This window comes from Oncorhynchus masou, chromosome 32 (genome assembly GCF_036934945.1).
Source record: "Oncorhynchus masou masou isolate Uvic2021 chromosome 32, UVic_Omas_1.1, whole genome shotgun sequence".
NCBI lineage: Eukaryota > Metazoa > Chordata > Actinopteri > Salmoniformes > Salmonidae > Oncorhynchus > Oncorhynchus masou.
In genome coordinates this window covers 32,335,707-32,348,580 of record NC_088243.1, presented here as the reverse complement: position 1 = coordinate 32,348,580, position 12,874 = coordinate 32,335,707, and the positions used below count along the sequence as shown (strand labels likewise).

Genomic DNA, 12,874 nt, shown 5'->3' with positions numbered 1-12,874 from the left:
CTTCATGATGCTCTCTGCGCTTTTAACGGACCTCTGAGACTATCACAGTGCAGGTGCATTTATACGGAGACTTGATTACACATAGGTGGATTGTATTTATCATCATTAGTCATTTAGGTCAACATTGGATCATTCAGAGATCCTCACTGAACTTCTGGAGAGAGTTTGCTGCACTGAAAGTAAAGGGGCTGAATAATTTTGCACGCCCAATTTTTCAGTTTTTGATTTGTTAAAACAGTTTGAAATATCCAATAAATGTCGTTCCACTTCATGATTGTGTCCCACTTGTTGTTGATTCTTCACACAAAAATACAGTTTTATATCTTTATGTTTGAAGCCTGAAATGTGGCAAAAGGTCGCAAAGTTCAAGGGGGCCGAATACTTTCGCAAGGCACTGTATGTAAACATCATTATTAAAGTGGCATTTTTGATACACACGGGAAACAGTTGAGTGTTGCAGTTCTTGGCACACTTAAAACAAATCAAATGTGACGACCAGGTCAATCCAGCTATGATCCCTTATTGATGTCACCTGTTAAATCCACAGCAGCATTGCAGTTCTTGACACACTCAAACCGGTGTCGCCTGGTACCTACTACATACCCTGTTCAAAGGCCCTTCAATCTTTTGTCTATTCATCCTCTGAATGGCACACATACACAATATCATGTCTCAAGGCTTAAAAATCATTATTTAAACTTTCACCTCCCCTTCATCTAAAACTGATTGAAGTGGATTAAACAGGTGACATCAATAAGGGATCATAGCTTTCACCTGGATTCACCTGGTCAGTCTGTGTCATGGAAAGAGCAGGTGTCCTTGATGTTTTGTACACTCAATGTATATCAGAGAGGACTTGAGTAACAGAAATATGGACCAGAGGGAATGGCTGGAGATTAGGACGAACCTGTTTGTGAGAGAAAGATAGGCACTGGAGACAGGGAGATGGTGTGTGTGTGTGTGTGTGTGTGTGTGTGTGTGTGTGTGTGTGTGTGTGTGTGTGTGTGTGTGTGTGTGTGTGTGTGTGTGTGTGTGTGTGTGTGTGTGTGTGTGTGTGTGTGTGTGTGTGTGTGTGTGTGTGTGTGTGTGTGTGTGTGTGTGTGTGTATGCGTGTGCGTGTACCACTGCAGCCCCATGGCCTCGTTAGGATCAGATGGACAGTGACTGCCAGGGGCCAGACAGAGTTCCAGTGACACAACCAGGATGGAATGTTGTTCAGTGGGCAGAGAGAGAGAGAAATGGAGGACTGCAATCAGGAAGTTTGTTTGTGTGTGCGTGCATGCGCATGTGAGTGCAGCCATGTAAAACAGGCACAATCTCCTCTCCTCTCTCCCTTGACTGCTATCTCAGCCACTTTAAAATAGAATAAGGGAAGGTTGTGTGCTGAAAATGTTTGATGTTGAGTAATACAGAAATGAAAGTAGGTTCACCCAGCGATATTCTCTGCATCCTTCAGCTGAAATTCTGCTATTGTTGAAGCTATTTTACTGGAAAGGAAAGTCCCAAAAGATGTCCAGTCTTACACTCAAAGTAGACATAAGATAAAGTATAAGGGACAGGAAGTCAAATTGATAATTGCAGCAATGTGATTGCAGCACCATAATCTAATTAAGGGAAACAGAAACTAAAAAACTTTAAAAATACCAAGACAGCAGCATGTTTTACAACATCTACAGTGCCTTCAGAAAGTATTCATTCTTGACTTATTCCATATTTTGTTGTGTTACAGCCTGAATTCAAAATAGACTATCCATCTATACACCCCATACTGACAACGTGAAAACATGTTTTTAGACATTTTTTAAAATGTATTGAAAATGAAAGACAGAAATATCTCATTTACATAAGTATTCACACCCCTGAGTTAGAAGCACCTTTGGCAGAGATTACAGCTGTGGATTTTTCAAGGTAAGTCACTTAAGAGCTTTCCACACATGGATCTGCCCATTATTCTTTTCAAAATTCTTCAAGCTCTATCAAGTTGGTTGTTTATCATTGCTAGAAAACCATTTTCAGGCCTTGCCATAGATTTTCAAGCAGATTTAAGTCCAACCTGTAACTCAGCCACTCAGGAACATCAAGCTTGTTTCAGAGCATTTTGTATTATTCTCTATGTAAATTTGAGATAATCCATTTAGTATGATATGTTATGATACGGTTAGGGTTAGCTAAAAGGGTTAAGGTTAGGGTTAGGGGAAAGGTCAGCTAACATGCTAAGTGATTGCAAAGTATCTAAAAAAGTAGTAAGTAGTAAAAAAAAGTATCTAATTAGCTCAAATTAAAAAGTTGTCTGTGATGAGATACAAACTCGCAAACTTTGGGTTGCTAAACGTTTGCGTCATACACCTACCCCTCCACCATGACCAATCACCCTACTTTTGTTTTTGCCTTAAGTAACCATCTGTCTTATGTTACCATACCAAACGTAACATATCATAATAATTAGATTGTCCCGGATTTATATTTACTATGTGACGTCTAGTCTATGAGACCAGGCTGGGAACATTTACTGTCTTCTTGGTAAGGAATGTCTGTGTAGATTTGGCCTTGTGTTTTAAATTATTGTCCTGCTGACTGAACCAGGTTTTCCTCTCGGAATTTGCCTGTGCTTAGCTCCAATACGTTTATTTTTTATCCTGAAAAACTCCCCAGTCCTTAACGATTACAGGTATACCCATAACATGATGCAGCCACCACTATGCTTGAAAATATGGAGAGTGGTACTCAGTAATGTGTTGTATTGGATTTGTCCCACACATAACACTTTGTATTCAGGACAAAAAGTTAGTTGCTTTGCCATATTTTTTGCAGTATTACTTTGGTGCCTTGTTACAAACAGGATGCACGTTTTTTCAATTAGGTTAGTATTGTGGAGTAACTACAAAGTTGTTGATCCATTCTCATTTTTTCCTTATCACAGCCATTAAACTCTGTAACCATGTGGCTCAGTGTGACTCAGTTGGTAGAGCATGCTTATTTCAATGCCAGGGTAGTGGGTTTGTTTCCCATGGGTATGGAAAATAAGTATGAAAATGTATGCACTCACTACTGTCAGTCGCTCTAGATAAGAGCATCTGCTAAAATGTTTTATGGTCACTATTGGCCTCATGGTGAAGTCCTGAATGGATTCCTTCCTCTCTGGCAACTGAGTTAGGAAGGACGCCTGTATATTTGTAGCGACTGGGTGTCTTGAAACACCATCCAAAGTGTAATTATTAACTTCACCATGCTGAAATGGATATTCATTGTCTGCTTTTTTTAACCCATCTACCAATAGGTGCCCTTCTTTGTGATGCATTGGAAAACCACTCTGGTTTTTGTGGTTGAATCTGTGCTTGAAATTCACTGCTCGACTGAGGGACCTTACAGATAATAGTATGTGTGGGGTACAGAGATGAGGAAGTCATTAAAAAACATGTTAAACATTATTATTGCACACAGAGTGAGTCCATGCAACTTATTATGTTAAGCACATAGTTACTCCTGAACTTATTTAGGCCATAACAAAGGGGTTGAATACTTGACTAAAGACATTTCAGCTTTCATTTTGTATTAATTTATTTTTTTTAAATCGAAAAACATAATTCCACTTTGACATTATGGAGTATTGTGTGTAGGCCAGTGACCAAACAAATCTAAATGTAATCCGTTGTAAATTCAGGCTGTAACATAACAAATGTGGGAAAAGTAATGGGGTATGAATACTTTCTGAAGGTACTGTAGGTACAGTTTCAACCAGACTTAAGTCATAAACCTGTGCTATTGTGTGTTTATGGTCATCTTCCTTTCTGAGTCACTATGTAAACACACTTTGTATACCCTGCATAAGCAGGCCAGTGAGAAGAATACAGGGGAACATAGCTGAAATACATGGCCCAATATCTGTCTGTCTTAAAGTGCAGAGGTATGAGATTCCTCACCATGACAGCTGAAGGAGGGTATGTTATGAAACTTTCATCGACAAAAACGGATATGCATCAGTTGGGGTGATTAATGGGGACTGATGTAGAACGGTGCTTGTGGAACAAGGGCGGATCCTGAAGGGGCCGTTAATTTCTTTTGACAGAAACGTCTGTTGAGCTTTAAACCTAGTTATGAAAAGCTGAGACTCTCACAAATACACACATGTATCGTGTTTTGTTCTATGACGCTCAAAAGCTACACAAGAGTCGTTAGAACGTAAGGGGTTCCTCTAATTAGAAGTTCCAAGGAAATCCTGGGATACAATGTCTATAAAAATGTAATAAGCCTCCATAATTGGCAAACCTTTTTTTATTGACATTTGTCAATAAAACTCATGAATGCCACTGTGTATTTATTCCTTGTGTCACTATTTCCATTTTGCATTATTTATTTTCTATCTTTAACTCTGCATTGATGGAAAAGGACCTGTAAGTAAGCATGTCACTGTTAGTCTACACCTGTTGGCTCCAGAAGTGCTTTATATTATTTGCATTACACACAGAGGGTAGCGTGTAGAACTATATTGTATATCATATAGGATTGTCTACTTCCCCAGAAAGCTATCCTGCAGTGTAGCGTACACACACTAATCTGGCTGTTCTGAGGACGTCGGTGCTACTCTCTCTGAGCTGGGATACTTTTGACCCACTGACAAAATAGCAGACACTCAGAGAAGCTTCATACAGGTGACTCTGTTCTCCAACTGTCTCCTAACTGATCTCAGCCCTGATCCTTCTATTGAGCACAATTAATCAAAATTATCAAATTAACCACAATTATCCAATTAACCACACATAACCACACATAGCCACAGCCAATCAACCATTTAGCATCGCTAAATCAGCCCTCCACTCATAGATTCCCTATTGTATTGTATGCGTGCCGCTTTGCTGAACTCTATTCTTGATTTAAGGCAACGTCAGAACAAGGTCCATGCGTTTGTGTACACTGGAATGAATGATTAGATGGTGCTGACTAACAGTGTAGTGGCAGGAGAGGTGAAGGAGAATCTATCTGTAATAGTGACATATGAGGGTCACGTATTTAAGACATAGAGAATTAGTGAATAAAAGTCCCGGGGGGGGGGGGGGGGCTTGTGGTAATGGATGGAGCAGAATGAGTGGAATCTTCTCAAATACATCCCATTCCTTCCATTCTGGCCATTATTATGAGCCGTCCTCACCTCAGCAGCTTCCTGGGGTGGAAATAGACAATAGAGAGTGTACTGAGGGGAGGACCTATAAACCAGGAAGAAGACAGTTCCCTGTCAGCTAGCCGATCAAATCATAAATTCTCCTTCTGCCCCACCCTGATCAGACATACACACTGGGGTCTGACCACCACTAGAGCTCACATACACACTGGGGTCTGACCTCCACTGGAGCTCACATACACACTGGGGTCTGACCTCCACTAGAGCTCACATACACACTGATTCAGAATACAGGGGCCTCCATGACACACACATGATATGCCCAAACAGACATACAGTATCAATGCCTTCACACCAGACACACGCAAGTCAACTGACACACATGCAGTTGGTAATGATAAAAAGAGTTGGGTTGTAATGGGGATGACCGTAGAACACAGATGTGTGAGAATGAAACACATGTGAGTGTTAAGAACCCACACCTCCAGAACATCTGTGTGGAAGAGATCACACATCCAGACATTTCTTAACAGACAGTGTTTCACATGCATTTTCCCTCATTATCGTTACTACTGTCACTGGGAAGTGCAGTACCATTTGGAAACTGATTTCAGTGACTGTTAATAAAGACAAACACAGTGGGCTGTGTAGTTTGCATATAAGTTGCTTGATGCATAACCGCAATTGCATAACCACTAAAGCAACACACAACTGTGTTGTCAGAAACAACAATGTGGTTTCTGTAGTAAAATATATTGCTTTCCCATAAAGTTTTGTAAGGATGATATAAGGATGAATGAGAGTATCCAACGTGTATAGACGGCACTGTTTTCACACGCTTGCAGTGCATTTCTCTGGATGCACAGCCGACTGGACAGAAAACACACAGAGCAGGTTGCTCCTATCTGATCCAAGACCATGCTATCTGATCTCAGGATGCCTTGACTTGAGAACTATACACCCACATTACCACACACAACCTGCTGTTGATCACTATCACCGCAGTATCTCATAGTTTACTGTTAAGTAATGACCCTTTCTTATGGTAAAGCACTATAACCTGTACAATCCAAACATGTAAGCCAGTTATTCACACACCACAGGAAGAGACACAATCTACTACTGGCATGGTCACAGATCTGTGTGTGCTTTATTCTGTGTGGCATGACAATTATAGTCAGGGGAGTTGGCTAAAGACTCACAACCATATGAAATAGAGAATTGCAGCAGCTCTATGCAATGCATTTCTAACTGAAATGCTCTCAAACATTCTAACTTGTTGAGCAAGCTTTTAGAGAAAACTTCAACAGCTGAATAGGGACAGAGACAGGATGCCCCTAGGGCTCGGATAGGGCTCAGTGAATGCAGGTTAACTACCAACCGTCAACAGTGGGACAAAGGGATGTGAGGTGCGACGGTTAAGGCTGACTGGTCTATCAACTGATAATCAAATCATCTTAATTCTCTAAATTCAGACATTCACCGAGCTCCTGTTCAGACAGGTTACTGATCTCACCAATGGCAGCCTGGGGTACTTCCTTCTCAACACTTTAGGGTCAATTATTGCTTCAGAATTCTTTATGTGGGCCATAGCTATAGGCTAAATCAAGAATCAAAGCAACCTGCACCAGTGCAGAAGACTGTTCCACCTTCTTATGCTAACGAGATCGAGGTGCCAATTGGCCTTGGATGCATAGCTAAGTGCTTCTCAAGCACACGAGAACAGTACCAGCTGTGTAGGATAGCACGCGACAGCTCGCTACACTTTATGGGTGGAAGAACAAAGGACCGGGTGCCAACTGGGTCTTCACAAAACGTACAAAAGATGATGGGCCTTAAAGGTCCAATGCAGCCATTTTCATCTCAATATCAAATCATTTCTGGGTAACCATTAAGTACCTTACTGTGATTTGTTGTCAATTAAAATAGCCAAAAATAAAAACCAAAATAGCTTCATAGCAAAGACCAATTTCTCAAGCAAGAATTATGCTAGGACTGTCTGGGAGTGGAAAATGAGATGTTATTGGCACGGAGGTTCGTAACACTCTTTTTTACTGGTCAATTAACACATTTTCCACCTGGTGATGTCATCAGGCAGGCCAAAACTCCATCCCACCAAAACAAGCTGAAATGTCAGGCAGTCTTTTCAAACAGCTCTAACACTAAAGGGGCATTCTCATCATTTTAACAGTATTATTCCAAACTCATAGTGTAGAAATATACAGTGTACAAAACATTAGGAACACCTTCCTAATATTGAGTTGCACCTCCTTTTGTCCCCAGAAACCTCAATTCGTCAGGGCATGGATCCTACAAAGTGGCAAAAGCGTTCCACAGGGATACTGGCCCATGTTAACGCCAATGCTTCGCACATTCTTAATACACACGGGAAACTATTGCACGTGAAAACCCCAGCAGCATTGCAGTTGACATTCAAACCAGTGCACCTGGCACTTACTACCATACCTAGTTCAAAGGCACTTTGTCTTGCCCATTCACCCTGAGTGGCACACACACAATCCATATCTCAAGACTTAAAAATCCTTCTTTAGCATTTCTCCTCCCCTTCATCTACACTGATTGACATGAATTTAACAAGTGACATCAATACGGGACCATAGATGTCACCTGGATTGTCTGTCATGGAAAGAGGTGTTCCTAATGATTTGTACACTCAGTGTATAGACAACGCAGGAGAGCTCCTTTCTTACACCAGCTTCTCTACTTGACCATTCACAGCACCTCTCCCCTTTGCAGTCAATGTTCAAACCACTCTCCACCATGCATGCAGGGGAAGCGAGAGCAAGGGCTGTCACTACATGACTGCTTATAATAGGACGACTGAACCCAGCCCAGAGTAGCAGCTCACACACAGACCCTCTCTCCATACCCCAGGGAACGTTCTAAAGATACCGTGTGTGTGTGTGTAACCTAGTTGAGAGCACATCAGTTGCCCTGCATGCAGCAGCAACTGCAGAGGGGAGGATCCTCCGAGGTATCACACATTTCAAGGACACATCAATGACACACTCCCTCTAAATGTAGACCAAGCGACGGCATGCTTCAATCTGGCAAGATCATGACAGTTAAGCATGGGACAAACTAAAACAAATACTACCTTCAGAGTCAATACAACAAGCCTTTTGTTAAATCTGTATGCATGATTTAGACAGTGTGTCATGCGGTCTCTTTAAAAATCAGTCCAGTCTTGTTTAAAAAGTCATTTTAGCTAGGAAATAACATACTAGTGAATTTAAGCAGTGTAACTATGCTGTTGAAATAGAATCTGAAAGAACCAAGAAAAGAAGAAAAAAGAAGAAAATCACAATTCTTGGAATCTGGTATCAACATTTTATGCATCTGGTCATGTGTACACAAATCAAATTCAACCCAAGAGGAACAAGCAGTAAAAATAGCATTCCAAAGTGACATGTGTAATTATAAAGTATAGCAGTTCTATTTTGTTAAAATGACAAAAGTAGAAGCTCTAAAGCTGGTTTTAGAGAATAGCAATATTCATGTCTCCTTAACAGAGCAATATGCTATTATTTACAGAAGAATTTGTACATCAAAATAAATCAGTCATGAAAACAAAAAGATTAGTCCCTCCCAGTGTACACATTACAGCGTTTCATCAATAAACTTCAATCCAAGTGTGCATGGACTATTCATCACAGAAATAAACAGACAATGCTATCAAGGAACTTAACTGGCAAACAAGAGACATGACATTTGGAAGTAAGTTTCATTCTGGTTTAATTACAGCATCATCTACCAATATCACCAGGAACCAACACAACATGTTTCTGTCTCATCTAGTCCACTACCACCTTGTCATCACTCAATGTGCAAAGAGAGACAACATAAATAAAAACAAAGGTCCTTAGCGCCAGCCTCTCCCACCATGGGTTTACAGACTAAGAGATCCACCTAGTTTTAAAAGAAGTCCATAGCACACCGTTCAGTTTTTTTTTTAAGTTTGCTTATAGAGAATAGTCATTGGCTTCTGAGAATGAGGCAGTTTATTTGTTAAGAGTCTGTTACATAGATAGTTTCTATCCTCACGAGCGTTTAAGGTCGGCTAGCCTCCGGAGGAGTTTCTGCTGGCGGGCTTTGAGACGTTTCCTCTCCTGAGCTTGGTGCTTCTCTCTGCTGTGCAGCTGGAGAAGGTACTCTGTGGCCTGGGTCAGGATGGCCACCTTAGGGGCCTTGGCCGACTCCACCAGGCCCGGGATCACATCCCGCAGTGCCAAGAAGCGAGAGCGAAGGTCGTTCCGCCTCTTCCGCTCCAGGAAGTTGTGGTTCTTCCGGCGGTCAGTGTCCTCGGCGTCAGAGCTCTGGGGGCTGTCTGCAGAGGAAGCTGTGGGGGAGATGGTGGTGGGGGAGTCTGGCTGCTGGTGGAGGCTGGAGTCTGGACAGGACTGTTTACTCTGTGGTTCCTCATCATCCTCAGGGTCGCTATCAGGGGAAGGGGCTGCGTAGTTGTGCTGCTGCCGGTGCACAGACATGTGGAAACGCTTTGGGCAGGGGTCAGCTCGGACAGTGATGGACACAGGCTTACGGCCCAGTCGGGCTCGGCTCTGCTTGCTCTCCACAGTCACCACGTCAATCACCTCATCGTCGTCTGTTACATCAAAAGAAACAACCACACATCATTGCACAGAGGAATTTAAGCAATAGGAAATAGTTTACATAAACGGTCTGACGCCATGTACCCCATCTCCCACCCATATCACATTTCAATTGTCATGCAATTGCAGGACAGAAACCCCCAAATCTGTGTGCAAAGCATGTGTGTGTGTGGGGGGGGGGGGGGGGTTAAAACTAGGCCTGCACCTGGGACCAAAGCATTTGCAGCAACCGTTTACAAATATTGACTGTGGAAAAGTGACACTCCTTTGAGAGTGAGAAACAGAGGTAATGGTTTGTGCTCGAGATACAGGCTTAAGTACAGCTGAATACGTTGACTCAGCAAAATTCTACATCCAGTCTAGTGTGAGAGTTTCCCTGGCTGCCTCCACTTGACGCATTGAGTGGGCAACATCTAGCAGAGGTGAATTGGTTTACTGCATGGTCAGTTTCTTACCAGAGGAATCGGAGCGAGACTCAGAGCCCGATGACACCGGTTTCCTACAGCTGATGGTTGGGAAGGTGAGCACAGACGCTGGGTCAATGCATTCTGTTGCCACAGTGCTGGGCAGTGGAGAGTCAGGTGGGGTCAGCGGGGTGCACTGCGCTTTGCTGGCACTCAGAGTCACATTGTTCTGGGGTGCCGGTGGGGAGAGACGAGCCTGGGCTGCAGCTGACAGGCGCGCACTGACTTTCTCCAAGTGCTGACTGGCCGAGAAACTACTCCACATGCAGTCCTGGATAATAATGGAACTCATGTTCCCAAAAAGCTCCTCGGTGTCAGGTCCCTCGTACTCCTCGTCCTGGCTCAAGACCTTGGACAGCCAGCCGAACTTGTCTCCAGGGGTAAAGTACAAGGTACCACTGCTGATTGTCCTGTTAGGAGACATGGGAGGGGTGGGCAATAGTGCAAACTTTTTCCATATGTCCTCACTTGGTGCGGTTGACTTGTAGAAATCCTCCTCTTTGTCAAGGTCATCTAAGAAATAGTGCTGATAGCAGTCGTACTCCATCTCCCAGCTGTCACAATGCGACGCTCTTGAGTTTATTCCAAGCATTGATAATCACCGACTGATCTTTGAGAAAATCTTTACACGACCTGAAGAAACAATTCAGAAGTAGTGCATTAGTCCTATTCTTTAGAAAAGTAGTTTAACCCACATCTAGATAATCGTTGGATTCACGAGAATCTTTACACAAGGATTATCAATTTCCCTTCCAAGACTGCCTTTAAACATGGCTCTGCAATCATCAATAGGTGCTTAAACATTGCAGCAGTGCATTCTAATCCATAGGCATGCAATATTCAGAACCGGTCGATTTCTCCCCGCCAAATAATTTATTTTAAAAATGTTTTTAAATCATTAAATGACCTGGTATAACGGATAGGTGAAAAAAAAATCTACCTATGTGCCCTTGAGCAAGGCACTTTACCCTAATTGTTACTGTACATAGCTCTGGATAAGAGCATCTGCTAAATGACTATAAAATGACTATAATGCAAAATTAACTGTCTAGTGTTCACAGATTCCTATGAAATATGACCTATAATTATGTTAAAAGCAGCTGTTTTGGGTTGTAATGGTGTGGGCGTTTACCAACAACAGAATGGTGTGGGCTTATACAGGTCATAAAATATTCATACTAGTCCTCAATGAGGAAATAGCAAGCATGTTTGAAATGGTCTTTGTGTGGGGTTTTTCCTTCCAATTTATGCTTTGGCCACGAGTATAGAATGGTCAACACTATTTGGATATATGTTAATAGAATACGAACTGAGATTCACTGAACAGTTACTTTAGAACTGAAAAAATGGTGACATGGAGGGGGTGTTATTGTACCTTATGGTAGGCGCAATAAATAATGTCAAACGCTGGGACCCCATCTACTGTTCTCCCTCACGACTTCACCCATGTTCTAATCTTAGCCTGATGCCGTCTACAAATGGGACTACATTAATAATTTATTTCATCTTGTGGGTGCCTTGCAATGAGACTGTCCAGGCATGGCAAGGTTATTAGCTACGTAGTTTCATGCACCGGTGTAACCTTCGACAATGCAAGCAATCGAGAAAAATATATATATAATTTTGCTAAATTCCTTACAGCTAATTGCATAATTGGCCATTGCGCATAGACGTCAAATGTTCTGTAGATGCGCTGCCGGGTGACACATTAATTGCTGAAAGCGCCATCTCGGGCAGCCGTGCATTAAGACAAGACAAAGTAGCCTAGGCTACTTCACTAAAGTTGGCTATATTCGCCTTGTGTGGATGTTAAAAGGGAATGGGTAGCAGCCACTTATTCTTAGAGAAATAAAGTTCCATTTTCTCTTCATTAGGCTAGGTAGCTAGATTAGTTATCTAAAACACTCACCGGTTTATTTAGGATCCCAATCCGCAATTTCCGGCATGGGAGTCGACTTCGTATCAGTTGGTATGCTAGCTAGTAGTTGGAACTCCTCATCAGAGAAAATAAGTAAAACCGTAAAAGAGGTTACCCCCAACGAAATGTATGAAAACAAAGTTGAAGTTTGGTATTTCTTTCAGCGGGGTAGTGTAGAAAAAGTGGTGCAATTGATTCCGCCAACAGTCTGGTAAATAGAAGCCACACAGAGCGTTTTTTTTGCGCCAGTGTGAAGATGATAAAGTAGGGAGTAAATATCTGCAGCGCCTTATCCGAGTAAACCCCGAGGTTCATTAGCATACACGGGCACGCCCAGTTAAAGCTACATGCGAAACCACTACAATTGATGGGTCTTTTAGAGATGCAAATGCGTATGAATGGCATTTTCTGTGGTTTTGAGTATATGTAACCTCTATTGACGTACCCATAGAACAATTACAGAGTGGATGAGAAGATGCCTGCTTGTCGATTATGTAAATTATATTTAGGCTATACTGTACTGCAATGGTCATTAACTTGCTTTTGAAAAACATAAACCTTTTCTTTGCATCCATAATTTAAGATTTTGAGGGCTTGATGTGTTCTAAATCATATTGCAGAACAGCTTGGTTCAGTCCCAGATGGAAAGTTCTGAGTGAAGGGTGGCGTGTGTCTTTGCAGGGCAGATGTCCCTGTGTGCCTCTTGCTTTAGTGAAGCATATAATCTCTATGATCAATAACCAAT

The 12,874-nt window shown here is 42.1% G+C and overlaps 1 protein-coding gene across 1 annotated transcript; it reads right to left on the bottom strand.

The window, feature by feature from the left end:
• Positions 1-8,453: 8,453 nt before the first annotated feature.
• LOC135525957 (protein L-Myc-1b-like) lies at positions 8,454-12,413 on the bottom strand. Its single transcript, XM_064953936.1, has 3 exons — positions 12,121-12,413; positions 10,203-10,844; positions 8,454-9,740 (listed from the first exon to the last, which is right to left on the bottom strand). The coding sequence occupies exons 2-3, from the start codon at positions 10,801-10,803 to the stop codon at positions 9,178-9,180; spliced, it is 1,164 nt and encodes a 387-aa protein (XP_064810008.1). The 5' UTR covers positions 10,804-10,844; positions 12,121-12,413; the 3' UTR covers positions 8,454-9,177.
• Between the last annotated feature and the right edge of the window lie 461 nt (positions 12,414-12,874).

What these genes read in the sequence shown, in the direction of transcription:
- LOC135525957 (XM_064953936.1), bottom strand. Translation starts at nt 10,803, where the DNA reads ATGCTTGGAATAAACTCAAGAGCGTCGCATTGTGACAGCTGGGAGATG. An exon ending in GTCTCGCTCCGATTCCTCTG is followed by an intron (nt 9,741 to 10,202) that starts GTAAGAAACTGA and finishes TTGATGTAACAG; the next exon opens with ACGACGATGAGGTGATTGAC.